Source organism: Chrysemys picta, chromosome 21, assembly GCF_011386835.1.
Source record: "Chrysemys picta bellii isolate R12L10 chromosome 21, ASM1138683v2, whole genome shotgun sequence".
Taxonomy (NCBI): Eukaryota; Metazoa; Chordata; order Testudines; family Emydidae; genus Chrysemys; species Chrysemys picta.
Window position 1 is genome coordinate 18,428,170 of NC_088811.1, and position 15,703 is coordinate 18,443,872.

A 15,703-nucleotide genomic window follows, 5' to 3' on the forward strand; every position below is an offset into this window, starting at 1 on the left:
CAATAGTCTGGACATTCTTACTTGTCAGTGAATATTCTTTCTGGGTAAGTGGTACATTGGTTACAAATTCATACTAGCAAATTGACACTTATTCACGCACACAGTAACTGTAACGTTTCTACTGTAACTAACATTATAGTCAACCGCTGGCATTTTGTAGGAGGTCTAAGTATCAAAGTTTGGCTATAGTGAACATGCCCTGCAAAGCACAGATTCTAGTTTAGTGTCTATCTCACAATGTTTGGAATTAGGCAAATCAAGGTACCTTAATTTGTTTGCATGGGAAATAAAACCCAACTTTCCTTGGATATTGATGTCTTTATTATTTGCTGAGTCAGTTGAAGGTAGATCCAAGCACTTCCTGTATTCCCAGGCATCCACATTAGGTTTCAGTTTCCTCCTTCACTAAATCTTTCATGACTCTGGTTTTGCCTCCAGATGTGTGAATCCAAATGTGAATTTCTTTCTGAGACATCTCTATGCTACTGATCATTCACACCCTATCCTGGTTAGCAATGGGTAACATGTGGGTGGTCTGGAACCGGGGGTAGTCGTGGTTTGGATAAGTAGGAATTTAGAAGCTTATCTGGTCTGGAATTTTGAAGGAAAATCTGTCAAATCTTTGCTTTCCTATTAGATTTCCAATACTTGCTGGCTTTGGACAGGTGGGATTTGGGAATAACACAAAGGTCAGTCTGAAACCAGGATATGTTGAGGTTCTGGGGGAAGAAAAGGTAACTAAGATTTAGTTTGACGAAGGGTATCACTTGCAGCTGAATGAATTCAAGATGATTGCTTGAAATGCTGTAAATAATGCATCTGGAAAAGACATCTCTGGCTTCCTGAATAAATGCAAAATGAGATTGTTGCCATTCCTATCTGAGTCAGGGGTTTGAACCTGGGTTTGGAGAGAGGTCTTTGCTGGGGACAAACATCCAGGACAGAGATGGAAAATAGAATTTAGGCCACAGGTTGGATTGTTTTGTTGGAAGGCGAAAGAGCCTGTGGATGGGATGGCAGGAGGCCAGAGGAGCAGACTGCAATGTTGTAATAGTTTTGAAGGGAGAGGATGTGGTGGTGTTTATTTGTGGAAAGTATGTGTGGGAAGGCTTCTGATTATGTTTATATGCTACTGCACATGACATTCAAGTTTGCATGAGCATGTGTTACACAATCGTTTATTGCTCTGTCTGCTCCATGTTCTCAAATTCTGAGAGTCAATAGTGAGGGGGAATCCCCACTAGGAAGAAAGGTGAAATCGTAGTGAAAACAAGGCAGTTTGTAGTTTTCAAACAAATTAGCAGTTCTATGTAAGGTGCTTTTGTGGCCCCCATCACTGCAGTGTCTGAGCATCAACCCCACTGCATGGCAGGGAAGCACTATCCAGAAACAGCTTTTCTGCAGGGAAACTGAGGCACAAAGGTGACTTTCTTGGGGCATACAGGCTGTTTGGGGCAGAGCTGGAATTGAACCCAGCTATCTTACAGCCCAGGCTAGAGTGCTAAGCACTGGTCCGTGACTCCTCTCAAGCTAAAGGTGATGGGGGAGCCCATGTTTATCCTGACATGCTAAGTCATGTGAAAACTCCAAACTGCCTTAACTTCACTAAGGGTAAGTCTTATTGCCGATACGGCGGGTAGCAATCGATTTATCCGGGATCGATATATCATGTCTAGTTAAGACGCGATATATCGATCCCCGAACGCGCTCACCATCGACTCCGGAACTCCACCAGAGCGAGCGGCGGTAGCGCAGTCGACGGAGGAGCCGTGGCCGTCGATCCCGCGCCATCTGGACCCCAGGTAATTCGATCCAAGATACTTCGACTTCAGCTATGCTATTCGCGTAGCTGAAGTTGCGTATCTTGGATCAATTCTCCCACCCTGTGTAGACCAGCCCTCAGAAAGATAACAGAGAATTGTTGCTTTTGTGTGCAGACAAACACAAACATTCACTTCTTGGTCCCTCCCGGACATCAGAAGGACACAATGTTGGCTGATCATCCAGTTGCCTCCTCTCCAGCTTTTTTGATTGCCACCGTACACTGAGCAAATGTTTTCAGAAAACTATCCATGATGACACTAAGATCTCTTTCTTGAGTGGTAACAACTAATATAGATCCCATCACTTTGTATGTATAGTTGGCATTATATCTCCCAATGTGCATTACTTTGTACTTATCAACATTACATTTCATCTGTAATTTTTTTTGCCCAGTCACCCAGTTTTGTGAGATTCCTTTGTAACTCTTCACAGTCAGCTTAACTATTGTTACAAAGTTCCTCCTCTATCTTGGTGGGTCCTGCGCTTATTGGCGGATTTTCTTGCCTCAGAGATTCACCATGTGGGTTGGAGAACAGCCCAGAGACCTTCCCTTCTGGGAGAACCCAGAGTCCAGGTCAATTGGGAGGTTTGGGGGGAACCCAGGCCTGCCCTCTACTCCAGGTTCCAGCCCAGGGCCCTGTGGACTGCAGCTGTCTATAGTGCCTCCTGTAACAGCTGCATGACAGCTACAACTCCCTGGGCTACTTCCCCATGGCCTCCTCCAAACACCTTCCTTATTCTCACCACAGGACCTTCCTCCTGGTGTCTGACAACGCTTGTGCTCCTCAGTCCTCCAGCAGCACACCCTCTCAGCTCCTTGCACCTCTTGCTCCCAGCTCCTCACACTTGCACCACAAACTGAAGTGAGCTCCTTTTTAAAATGCAGGTGCCCTGATTAGCCTGCCTTAATTGATTCTAGCAGCTTCTTCTTAATTGGCTCCAGGTGTCCTAATTAGTCTGCCTGCCTAAACTGGTTCTAGTAGGTTCCTGATTACTCTAGTGCAGCCCCTGCTCTGGTCATTCAGGGAACCAAAAACTACTCATCCAGTGACCAGTATATTTGCCCTCTACCAGACTCCTGTACCCCACTGGTCTGGGTCTGTCACACTATCTTGAGTGATTTTGAATTGTCTGCAAACTTTGCCATCTCTCTGTTCACCCCCTTTTCCTGATTGTTGATGAAGATACTGAATGACACTGGCCCAATTCAGATCTTTGTGGGACCCCACCATTTACCTGTCTCCATCGTGAAAGATGATCATTTATTCCTACCCTTTGTTTCTTGTTACTTTCCCAGGAGAGGACCTTCTCTTTTATGCTATGTAAAAGAAATAAAGGTAGAGATGGTTACAAGCAAATAAAAGTAAAAATATGCTTTTTAATGGCTAAGACCTAATTTCAGCAATTTTCAATCTTTGTTCAAAGTAGTTTACTCACAATTCTTCCATTCCCAGAGACTTCAACCCCTTTGGTTGAAGGACCCGTCTTTCTCAGCTTGCAAGAGCTCTGGCCCTTGTGTGTCTAGTGATGGATGGCAAGATGGCTTCTTCTCTTTCCTTATATCTTCCCAAACTCACTGTTTTGTCCTCAGATTCAGGATGACCTCATGCTGTTCTCCTCTTCCTGTGGACTTTCCATTCCCCTGCTGATTCATATGTAAATTGGGCTTTCATTGTCTTTGGTCACACTTTGCTTAATTTCTTTCAAGACAAGTAGCTAGCTGCCTTCCCTTCTGTCTGGGAGAAAACCTGTTTCTCCCTGTGTTTGGTCTCAGACTTTAAAGCATAATATCACCGAGTGTCCATATTTTCTCCTATAGTGTTAATACAGACATTGCAGTATGATATTAATCACCAGTGTGATGTTAGCTTTCGGAAAAGGCCTTACCTGATACACTTTTATAATACTGTAATATTCTATTCAATCAGTTGATTCAATTACTTAACATTTGAGATTCAGACCTCCGCAAGAGGCTAGCTCCCTCGCTAGGTTGATGGCTTTGTTTGTCTTTTATGTAAAGGTGCCTTCATTGTCTGTGCCTGACGACAAGCAAATGCACCTGCCTCTGTTTAGTGAAAACTGGGATTATGCATTACTTGCAAATGCATTTTAAGTACATAATTTTAGCATATATTCATAACTCTTTGTACACAGCTGGTATATACACTATGTAAAACTGTTAATGATCAATGAGTTGTTATTTTCCCAATGGTAGCTTATATGATACCTTTTAGATACAGATTATGACAACAGTGCATTAGGTGTAGTGAATGTGTCAGGCCTGACAAGTGCTGGTGACCCAGGGTAGTGAATCACAGATGGGCCTCTGTGTCACAGACTTCCCCCCAGCCTCCTGCAAGCATAGAGCTGTGCCAGCATACTCACGATCTCTTGGAGCCAAAGGCAAAGCAGATTACAGAACTGAACTGATACTTGTGGACTGGTGAAAGGATCCTGAGTGAATGGCAGAGCCTAATTGCCTAGAACTCACCTTGGATGGAACCTGCCAGTCAGCTGAAGAAAGACAACTGACATTATCGGCATAGTTCTCACACAATGCAAAGAGGCAGAGAAAAGAAATACAGCATAGAATCATAGAATATCAGGGTTGGAAGGGAGCTCAGGAGGTCATCTAGTCCAACCCCCTGCTCAAAGCAGGACCCAATCCCAACTAAATCATCCCAGCCAGGGCTTTGTCAAGCCTGACCTTAAAAACCTCTAAGGAAGGAGATTCCACCACCACCCTAAGTAACCCATTCCAGTACTTCACCACCCTCCTAGTGAAATAATGTTTCCTAATATCCAACCCAAACCTCCCCCACGGCAACTTGAGACCATTACTCCTTGTTCTGTCATCTGGTACCACTGAGAACAGTCTAGATCCATCCTCTTTGGAACCCCCTTTCAGGTAGCTGAAAGCAGCTATCAGATCCCCCCTCATTCTTCTCTTCTGCAGACTAAACAATCCCAGTTCCCTCAGCCTCTCCTCATAAGTCATGTGCTCCAGACCCCTAATCATTTTTGTTGCCCTCCACTGGACTCTTTACAATTTTTCCACATCCTTCTTGTAGTGTGGGGCCCAAAACTGGACACAGTACTCCAGGTGAGGCCTCACCAATGTCGAATAGAGGGGAATTATCACGTCCCTCAATCTGCTGGCAATGCCCCTACTTATACAGCCCAAAATGCCATTAGCCTTCTTGGCAACAAGAGCACACTGTTGACTCATATCCAGCTTCTCGTCCATTGTAACCCCTACGTCCTTTTCTGCAGAACTGCTGCCTAGCCATTCGGTCCCTAGTCTGTAGCAGTGCATGGGATTCTTCCGTCCTAAGTGCAGGACTCTGCACTTGTCCTTGTTGAACCGCATCAGGTTTCTTTTGGCCCAATCCTCTAATTTGTCTAGGTCCCTCTGTATCCTATCCCTACCCTCCAGCATATCTACCACTCCTCCCAGTTTAGTGTCATCTGCAAACTTGCTGAGAGTGCAGTCCACACCATCCTCTAGATCATTAATGAAGATATTGAACAAAACCGGCCCCAGGACCGATCCTTGGGGCACTCCGCTTGATACCGGCTGCCAACTAGACATGGAGCCATGTTACTTATGTTGGCCACAGGCCATGTTTCTCCACAAGGGGACAATCCTGACCCTCGGCCCCTTGTCAATTAATGTAATTGTATTTTTTTTTTTGGTACGCTGAATCCAGTGCTGGTGAAGTTGCTGGACAAACAGACCTAGATAGGAGGCTGAAATCATCTCTCCACAAGACATGCCTAGCCTGGGCGATATCAGTCCACGCTTGTCCCACACACTGCTCTGCTGATCTTCCACAAAGCCTGAGCTGGAGGGACCGCTTCTGCAGGGAGAGAGCTGTTCCCTCTCCGGGTTCATTCAGTCTTCATGCTCTCGACTGACATAGCCCCCTAGGGGGCCAGATATGATGTAGGCACCTGCCCATTGGGGTATTTAATTGAAAAATGTGTAATGCTTTTTCCTATTCATTCTGCTTAACTCCTGATGCGTGTGTCTGTCTGCAGCATGAAGGAGCAGTTACTGCCATGGTACAGTTCTATTTTGTTCTGACTGGCTGGTCCTGACTCAGGAATTGAGCTGGGTGAAATTTTTCAGATGAATAGTTTATTCACCGAAAAATGCAGTTTGGGGTCCACCAAACTTATTTGTGACTTTGGGTCAAATTCAGGAGACAGTTTCAGCTGGGAAAAAAAATTTCCCCAAAGTCAAAATGTTTCATCTCAACATTTTTTAAATGAAACATTCTTTGTGTTTTGAAACAAAGTTTTCATAGAATCATAGAATATTAGGGTTGGAAGGTACCTCAAGAGGTATCTAGTCCAACCCCCTGCTCAAAACAGGACCAACACCAACTAAATCATCCCAGCCAAGGCTTTGTCAAGCTGGGCCTTAAAAACCTCCAAGGATGGAGATTTCACCATTTTATTTCTAAATGTAGTTAGATTTGTTTTTAAAAAGAAAAGGTAAAAATCACTTGCAAACTAAATGAAAACATAGAAAAAATGTTTTGGGTTGAACAAAATATTTAGTTTGACGTGCAACAACATTTCCTCTTTGGTTTTTCCTTTCAGTGAGAAAAAACAAAACAAACAGAAAAAATTTGTTTCAGGTTAACCCGTACTGGATTTTTGGGTTCAGCCACTAAACCAAAAACTCAATTATTTTCTCACCTGTGCTCAGAAGGAAACATTGGTGTGGGAAATTAATTGTGACCAGGTATGGGGATATAGCCTGCAGGATCAGGCCCTGACCCTGAAAATCTTGCAGAATCGGGTTCTAATGAGATTTCTGGACTGGGGATTTCGTGAGGACAGTTTTTATTGTGATTTTTATTTTTGGCCCTTATGGTTCTATTCCCGGTCTTGGCCTAAAATTGGAATTAAAAAATCCTCATCCAAAGATTTTTCAATGCTCAATGAAGGTTTAATGTCAAATTAAAATCTCAAAACAGATGAAGGTTTGAAGTGTATGTTTGAGGAAAATTAGTGATTTGCCTGTTCCCTAATCAAAAAATGATGGGTTTATGGCTTGGAGAGCAGGCCTGGTGGACAGATAAGAATGAATACCAGGCTGCTGGCTCTTGTGTGGTTTAGCAATATTGCTAACTCTTGTGAATTTATTGTGCATTTTGTGATATTTGGTGTATTTTTAAAGTACCAGCTCCTGGAGTCAAGTGATTATATGAGAATCTATCATTCAAAACACGAACTTAAGTTTCCATCCCTCATAGTAGAGGAGAAAATGTCTAAAACATAACCGGAGTGTTCCCTAAAGGCTCAGAAACTAGAAGACAAATAAAAAAGGCTCCAGATTTATTATTTTTTATTTGTGGGGTTGGGTCTGGCTGATGATTTTCAATGTTCAGTGCTGGCAGTACTGAAGCTGGCATGAGGGAGAGGTGTCGAGAAGATGGAGGGAGTCATAGTGTCCGTATCTTGTCTTCTCAGGTCAGCAGAAAGCAGAGGTTGAAGGGCAATGGAGGGAGCTGGAGCAGTGCTGCCGTAATGCCTCTCTTCAACAGCCGGCACATGCAGCAAAAGCACAAATCTCACAAAGCTCGGGGGATCTCGCGATGGGTTCTAAAATCAAAGACAACGGGTAAGGTTAGGGCTGGCTGCTCCCTTTCCTCTAACGCCAGGGGCACTCCAGCTGCTGACAGTGCCACAGACCCTTCCCAGCCATGGTGCCTGGTCAGTCCGCACCGGTCACACTTCACAGCCGAACGGGGAGAGCCCCTTTCCTCTGAGGGGTGGGCCACAGGCCTCTTGGAGGGTGACAGAGTCTCTGAGGGAATGTACATGAATCACACGGGGAAGGAAGTGAAAAAGCTGCATAGAGCTGGTCAACACTGAATTTCTCCAGGGAGAAAATCCTCCCCACCCAGGACAGAGAGCGAGATGGGAAATGAAACCCCACAGCGTAGTGGGAATCTGACGGCCTCACAGTGTTCAGCCCTGAGACTCACAGGGTCCTAGAGCGTTGGGGCGTGGGTGGGGGGAGTAGAGTGTGCTGAGAGCGGAAAGGCAGAGCGGGGCTGTGGGATGCTTAGGGCAGGATTTTTCCCTACTGAACATGGCTGGCTTCTGGGGGACCAACAGTAAACACCTACTTAGATCCTCAAATATCTGGTCAGCGTCTGGTGTGGCACAGAGGTTCAGGAACTCCTTGGGAATGTCAGGGTTGGCACACAGAGAGGCGGATCTGATGCTGAGCACATGAGGATTCCTGGTCACGGAACTGTCTATGAGGTCTTTCAGCTTCTTCACAGACTCCAGGGGGAATGAGAACTCTCCCACCTGCCAAAGAGAGACACACATTGAAACTCACTCTGTCCATCTTCAGTCTACAGCAGTGTGAGAGTCCTAGAGCCTTATATATGGATTAAGTCTTTCTTCCAAGGCGGCTACCTTAGTAGAAGCCCACGCATTAGTCCAGATCCCAACATAAGTCTCCGTACAGCCACCTTTACCCCCATTGAGCAGTACCTTAACACACAAATAGACCCTTTATTTTCAGTAGGATACTCAGGGAATGTGACACTACTCAGCAGGAACAATGGTGGCAGAATCTAGTCCCTGATGGGGCCAAATTACTCTCTGTTACACTGGTGTAAATCACCAGTAACTCCACAATTTGGTCCATTTCCTGGATTTTACACTCCAAGCTACAGAAATCCTTGACTGTTCAAGGGCAATTGGATAAACACTGGTGCATGCTGGAGAACTAAACTTTATACCTGTCTTTGAACCAGCTGGCACTGGGCACTGCTAAGTTCAGGCTACGAGATGAGATGGAACCTTGCGTTCTTCTGTTACGGAAATGCCTTTGTGCACAGAAGGAGACGGCATCCAGGACAGTACTGGGTATTTGCTCAGGTGATGTAGGACAGAAAACATGGTGATATTCTCCCATTGACTGCATTGGTCAACTTCCCAGCGTTCCGCCAAAGCCGCACACACCTTTCCGGCATTCTCCTCCACTTGCCTCGGCCACCGTCCCACCCACATCCCCAGCACTTCCAGCTTCCAGTCTCTTCACGTGGCTATTTCAGCTCAGCTGAATGAAGCACACGTCCAGTGATTGCAGAGTGAGTCAGCAATGCAGCTGGCATTAGCATCTCCTGGCCCTCAGACCCCGTTTTCTAATTAATTGACCTGTGTTCTCCCCTGATGTAGCCTGAGCTTTCCAGGTGATCATCGCTGTGTTAGGAGAAGCCAGGTTCAGGATTGCCACCTGCTGCCATTTATTTACAATAGTTTCCCCTCACTTCCCGGCTGCTGTTTGCAAAGCATTAAAAGCGGTGTAGAGTTATGGCGGCTTATTACTGGTATTGCTCTACTGGTTGATTCTCTCCGGCACACTGAATAAACACACTTTACTTTGACTTTTTCTGGAGATAACAATACTGACTTACGTGTACATATAGCATCTTTCAGTGAGAAGCATTTCAAAGCGCTCTTTCCCCCTGCAGCAACCTTGACAACTGTATATCATCTCTATCTAATCTGTCTATCTGTCTATTTTTTATGTTTATATTATGTCTCTCCCTTATTGTGGAGGTCTATAAAAGGGCTGTTGATACATTGGAGAGGGTTCAGAGAAGGGCCATGAGAATGATTAAAGGGTTGGAAAACCTGCGTTTTGTAATAGACTCAAGGGGCTCCATTTATTTAGTTTTAACATAGAGAAGGTTAAGGGGTGACTTGATCCTAGTCTATCCATATCAACTATTCAACAATGGGCTTCTCAATCTATCCGAGAAAGGTCGGACACAATCCACTGGCTGGAAGTTGAAGCTAGACAAATTCAGACTGGAAATAAGACAGACATTTTTAACAGGGAGGGTAATTAGCCATTGGAACAATCAGGGCCGGCTCCAGCATTTCTGCCGCCCCAAGCAAAAATCACAATCGGCGGCGGCAATTGGAAAAAAAAAAAAAGCCGCGATCGGCGGCGGCAGTTCAGCGGCAGGTCCTTCGCTCCTAGAGGGAGTGAGGGACCTGCTGCCCCCGAATTGCCGCACGTGCCGCCCCTCTCCCTTGGCCGCCCCAAGCACCTGCTTGTTAAGCTGGTGCCTGGAGCCGGCCCTGGGAACAATTTACCAAGGGTCATTGTGGATTCTCCATCACTGGTCATTTTAATGTCAAGATTGGATGTTTTTCTTATAGGTCTGCTCTAGTTCGGACAGGAATTATTTCAGGGCAGTTGTGTGTACTGTGTTTTACAAGAGGTCAGACTAGATGATCACAATAGTCCCTTCTGGTCCTGGAATCGTGGCATGCTTTAATTCCACCCTAGAGATGGTTGCATTTCAGTGTAAAGTGAGGTGATTCTCATGTCTCTGTGGTGACATTTACCCTGACCAGAGGGAAAGCAAGCTCTCAAACTAAGGGATGACAGTGGTGTATAGGGCGTGTGCTGCCCTGTGCAGATGGCTGAACGTCAGCCATAGTGTTTGCGTGGCTTTGTGATCATTTGGATAGAAAGTTGCTATATACCAGTGTAAGATTAGTTATACTAGGGACAGTAAACATTTATATAACCCCAGCCTCTAGAAGGTTCCTGAGGAGATCAGGGAGAGGAGACTCCTATGGAGCATCCCTCGGGGACCTGCTTCTCTTTGCCGAACAGACCCAAGCAGCAAGGAGTAGGATCGGGGAGGTGGATGAGAGCCACCCTCTGCACTTCTACTGTCCATCTGAGGGGATGCCTCCAGCCTCGAGGAGGGCGAGATAGCCTGTTGACAGGTACTCGAGCAGAGGAGTCATACCATGGCCACACAAGCCTGAGCAGGCCTCACAGATCCCTTGTGTGAGCAAGTGCTGACGTACCCCGATGTAACCAAGCCTACCGAACCATGGCGGTTCCACGATGCACCACAATGTGCCACAGGAAGACATCATAATGCATCATGGGAAATGTAGTCTATCCATGGAATAACAGAGACTTGGTGGGATAACTCACATGACTGGAGTACTGTCATGGATGGATATAAACTGTTCAGGAAGGACAGGCAGGGCAGAAAAGGTGGGGGAGTTGCGTTGTATGTAAGAGAGGAGTATGACTGCTCAGAGCTCCGGTATGATACTGCAGAAAAACCTGAGAGTCTCTGGATAAAGTTGAGAAGTGGGAGCAACAAGGGTGATGTCGTGGTTGGAGTCTGCTATAGACCACCAGACCAGGGGGATGAGGTGGACGAGGCTTTCTTCTGGCAACTAGCAGAAGTTGCTAGATCGCAGGCCCTGGTTCTCATGGGAGACTTTAATCACCCTGATATCTGCTGGGAGAGCAATACAGCGGTGCACAGGCAATCCAGGAAATTTTTGGAAAGCGTAGGGGACAATTTCCTGGTGCAAGTGCTGGAGGAACCAACTAGGGGCAAAGCTTTTCTTGACCTGCTGCTCACAAACAGGGAAGAACTAGTAGGGGAAGCAAAAGTGGATGAGAACCTGGGAGGCAGTGACCATGAGATGGTCGAGTTCAGGATCCTGACACAAGGAAGAAAGGAGAGCAGCAGAATATGGACCCTGGACTTCAGAAAAGCAGACTTTGACTCCCTCAGGGAACAGATGGGCAGGATCCCCTGGGAGAATAACATGAGGGGCAAAGGGGTCCAGGAGAGCTGGCTGTATTTTAAAGAATCCTTATTGAGGTTGCAGGAACAAACCATCCCGATGTGTAGAAAGAATAGTAAATATGGCAGGCGACCAGCTTGGCTAAACAGTGAAATCCTTGCTGATCTTAAACGCAAAAAAGAGGCTTATAAGAAGTGGAAGATTGGACAAATGACCAGGGAGGAGTATAAAAATATTGCTCAGGCGTGCAGGAGTGAAATCAGGAAGGCCAAATCACACTTGGAGTTGCAGTTAGCAAGAGATGTTAAGAGTAACAAGAAGGGTTTCTTCAGGTGTGTTAGCAACAAGAAGAAAATCAAGGAAAGTGTGGGCCCCTTACTGAATGAGGGAGGCAACCTAGTGACCGAGGATGTGGAAAAAGCTAATGTACTCAATGATTTTTTTGCCTCTGTCTTCACGCACAAGGTCAGCTCCCAGATTGCTGCACTGGGCAGTACAGCATGGGGAGAAGGTGACCAGCCCTCTGTGGAGAAAGAAGTGGTTCGGGACTATTTAGAAAAACTGGACGTGCACAAGTCCATGGGGCCGGATGCGCTGCATCCGAGGGTGCTAAAGGAGTTGGCGGGTGAGATTGCAGAGCCATTAGCCATTATTTTTGAAAACTCATGGCGATCGGGGGAGGTCCCAGATGACTGGAAAAAGGCTAATGTAGTGCCCATCTTTAAAAAAGGGAAGAAGGAGGATCCGGGGAACTACAGGCCAGTCAGCCTCACCTCAGTCCCTGGAAAAATTATGGAACAGGTCCTCAAGGAATCAATTATGAAACATTTAGAGGAAAGGAAAGTGATCAGGAACAGTCAGCATGGATTCACGAAGGGGAAGTCGTGCCTGACTAACCTAATTGCCTTCTATGATGAGATAACTGGCTCTGTGGATGAGGGGAAAGCAGTGGATGTGTTATTTCTTGACTTTAGCAAAGCTTTTGATACTGTCTCCCACAGTATTCTTGCCACCAAGTTAAAGAAGTATGGGCTGGATGAATGGACTGTAAGGTGGATAGAAAGCTGGCTAGATCGTCGGGCTCAACGGGTAGTGATCAATGGCTCCATGTCTAGTTGGCAGCCGGTTTCAAGTGGAGTGCCCCAAGGGTCGGTCCTGGGGCCGGTTTTGTTTAATATCTTTATTAATGATCTGGAGGATGGTGTGGACTGCACTCTCAGCAAGTTTGCAGATGACACTAAACTAGGAGGCGTGGTAGATACACTAGAGGGTAGGGATCGGATACAGAGGGACCTAGACAAATTAGAGGATTGGGCAGAAAAAAACCTGATGAGGTTCAACAAGGACAAGTGCAGAGTCCTGCACTTAGGACGGAAGAATCCCATGCACTGCTACAGACTAGGGACCGAATGGCTAGGTAGCAGTTCTGCTGAAAAGGACCTAGGGGTCACAGTGGACGAGAAGCTGGATATGAGTCAACAGTGTGCTCTTGTTGCCAAGAAGGCTAACGGCTTTTTGGGCTGTATAAGTAGGGGCATTGCCAGCAGATCGAGGAACGTGATCGTTCCCCTTTATTCGACATTGGTGAGGCCTCATCTGGAATACTGTGTCCAGTTTTGGGCCCCACACTACAAGAAGGATGTGGAAAAATTGGAAAGAGTCCAGCGGAGGGCAACAAAAATGATTAGGGGTCTGGAGCACATGACTTATGAGGAGAGGCTGAGAGAACTGGGATTGTTTAGTCTCCAGAAGAGAAGAATGAGGGGGGATTTGATAGCAGCCTTCAACTACCTGAAGGGGGGTTCCAAAGAGGATGGAGCTCGGCTGTTCTCAGTGGTGGCAGATGACAGAACAAGGAGCAATGGTCTCAAGTTGCGGTGGGGGAGGTCCAGGTTGGATATCAGGAAAAACTATTTCACTAGGAGGGTGGTGAAACACTGGAATGCGTTACCTAGGGAGGTGGTGGAGTCTCCTTCCTTGGAGGTTTTTAAGGCCCGGCTTGACAAAGCCCTGGCTGGGATGATTTAGCTGGGAATTGGTCCTGCTTTGAGCAGGGGGTTGGACTAGATGACCTCTTGAGGTCCCTTCCAACTCTGATATTCTATGATTCTATGATTCTATGATTCTATAGGGTAGAATGGGAGCATGAGACACCCAAACTACATCTCCCATGAGGCACTGCAGCAGCTCAGCAGGACACATACCTTAATATTGACCAGAAATAAAACACTTTCCTAATGGAAAATTCAGCCAAAATTCCTCTTTTCCTGCAGGAAAGTGTTGATTTTGAGTAAACCTTATGCTTTATTACATATTTTTGACTAGGCTTTGTGATATTGGTCATTAAGTTAGTGTGTTGTATATGGGTTTTTTTTTCTAATCCCAAATTCTTTATCCTTCCCACCTCTTTCCTAAATAGATTTGCTCCTTGTCTGACACATAGGCTGCCTGCTCAGTTTTATCTCACTGCACCTTTCCACGTCCTCAGTTATTTCCAAAAAAATTCAGGCACTAGTTTAAAATCAAACCCAGGGACCTGTTAAACCGAAATTTATGTACTGAAATACCTGGGGCATAATGGTTACTGCAGTTATAGGGGACAGATGGGGACAAGCTAATAGCTACCTGCCTAGCAGAGGAAGAAACTGATTATGATTATGGTTATAAGTGTTATTTGTATTATTGATTGTAGCACCAAGAGGGTCCATCAAGATCAAAGCTCTATTTTGCTGAACAAACAGAGTAAGAGAAAGACCCTGCCTCAAAGACCTTACAACCTAAATGCAAAGGACAGGCGCAGTATGTGGAGAAGGGCTATAACACATGGACAGGGTGGCCAGGGAGTGGGAAGGGATATAAATACAGGAAAAGCGAATGAGGTGGTGGCTTGCCAATGTCACGTTAGTTCTCTGGTGTCTTTTGTTTGTTTTTCGATTCATTGATTTGGGTTTATTAACATAAACGTTGGGTGGGATTTTGTTCCTGAATTGGCACGTACTACACAACTGGCCCCGCTAACGTTGGAATTTATTCTTTACACAGTCTGGTCAAAGTTAGCGCATCAGTAGCAACCTCCTGTATGACCAGCCATATTGCACACTCGTCGCTTCCTGCCCTTTCGGGGTATTATTAAAGATTAAAGTAACAATAGACTGTCAGAAGTGCGGGTACTTTCCAGTTTGCTGCTGCAAGCTAATCCTGCTTAGCTCTATGTGCTGCACCTGGGGCTGCAGGAGGAATTAAAAAACTCTTACCTGGACTGTGACACAGTCAGAGAAGGCTGCCAGGGTGCACAGACACAGAACTGCAGTCAGGAAAGCCTTCATGGTGAGCAGAAGTCTCGGGAAGTGCCTCTCAGCTCTCGACTTGCCTAGAAGTTCTTTGGACCTGGGCTTCCTTTAACCTGAAGACAACAAGGTGCGATTTTTAAAGGGTTCCCCTGTGGTTACTGTGTAACTAAGACACCACCGTCACTGGCAAGGGGCAATTATAACCTCCTTGACAAAGAGCCAACTGAAGTGCCAGGGTAGAAACGAGGCCAAATAAAGATAACGCTCACTAAGCCGTGATCAATCTGTTTGACGGTTTACGTCTGTTGCTTGGCGTTTATGCTTGAATTCATCACTGACAGCCTCTGTAGCCCAGCTGTGATGGAGATCAAAGGCAAGCAAAGGCCCAATACTGCAAGCTGCTCAGTGCCTCCTGGGAGGTGCAGAACACCGTCAGCTCCTAGGGCCTTCACTGGACTCGGGACATGGAATAATCTGGTCCCAGATGCAGGGGCGGCTCTATGTATTTTGCCGCCCCAAGCACAGCAGTCAGGCAGCCTTTGGCGTCCCCGCCACCAGTCCCACGCTTTCGGCGTCCCCGCCGCCAAATTACTGCCGAAGCCGCGGGACCGGCGGACCTCCCGCAGGCGCGCCGCTGAAGGCAGCCTGACTGCCGCCCTCACGGTGACCGGCAGGCTGCCCCCCGCGGCTTCCCGCCGCAGGCACGCGCTTGGAGCGCTGGTGCCTGGAGCCGCCGCTGCCCAGATGTGCTAGGGATGCACTTCACCCCCATGCAAAGGGGCCAGCACAGGAATGAGGTGTCTCTGAAGTCCCACTTAGTCCTTCACAATAGGATCTAGATGGCACTTCAGCAATGCCTAGGCCTTGTGCTGGCTCTGTGTACCCTGAGTGTGAAACCAATTGCAGTTCCCCTAAGGGACGATGTCCAGTGACCAGGCTCACTGAGCTGCTGAGGAAGATGAATGGGGTGATTGGAA

The 15,703-nt window shown here is 46.5% G+C and overlaps 1 protein-coding gene across 1 annotated transcript; it reads right to left on the reverse strand.

Moving 5' to 3' along the window:
- Positions 1-7,177: 7,177 nt before the first annotated feature.
- Positions 7,178-14,881, reverse strand: GUCA2A (guanylate cyclase activator 2A). The gene is made up of 3 exons (XM_024106576.3): positions 14,691-14,881; positions 7,971-8,157; positions 7,178-7,440 (listed from the first exon to the last, which is right to left on the reverse strand). The coding sequence occupies exons 1-3, from the start codon at positions 14,760-14,762 to the stop codon at positions 7,376-7,378; spliced, it is 324 nt and encodes a 107-aa protein (XP_023962344.1). The 5' UTR covers positions 14,763-14,881; the 3' UTR covers positions 7,178-7,375.
- Positions 14,882-15,703: the final 822 nt, after the last annotated feature.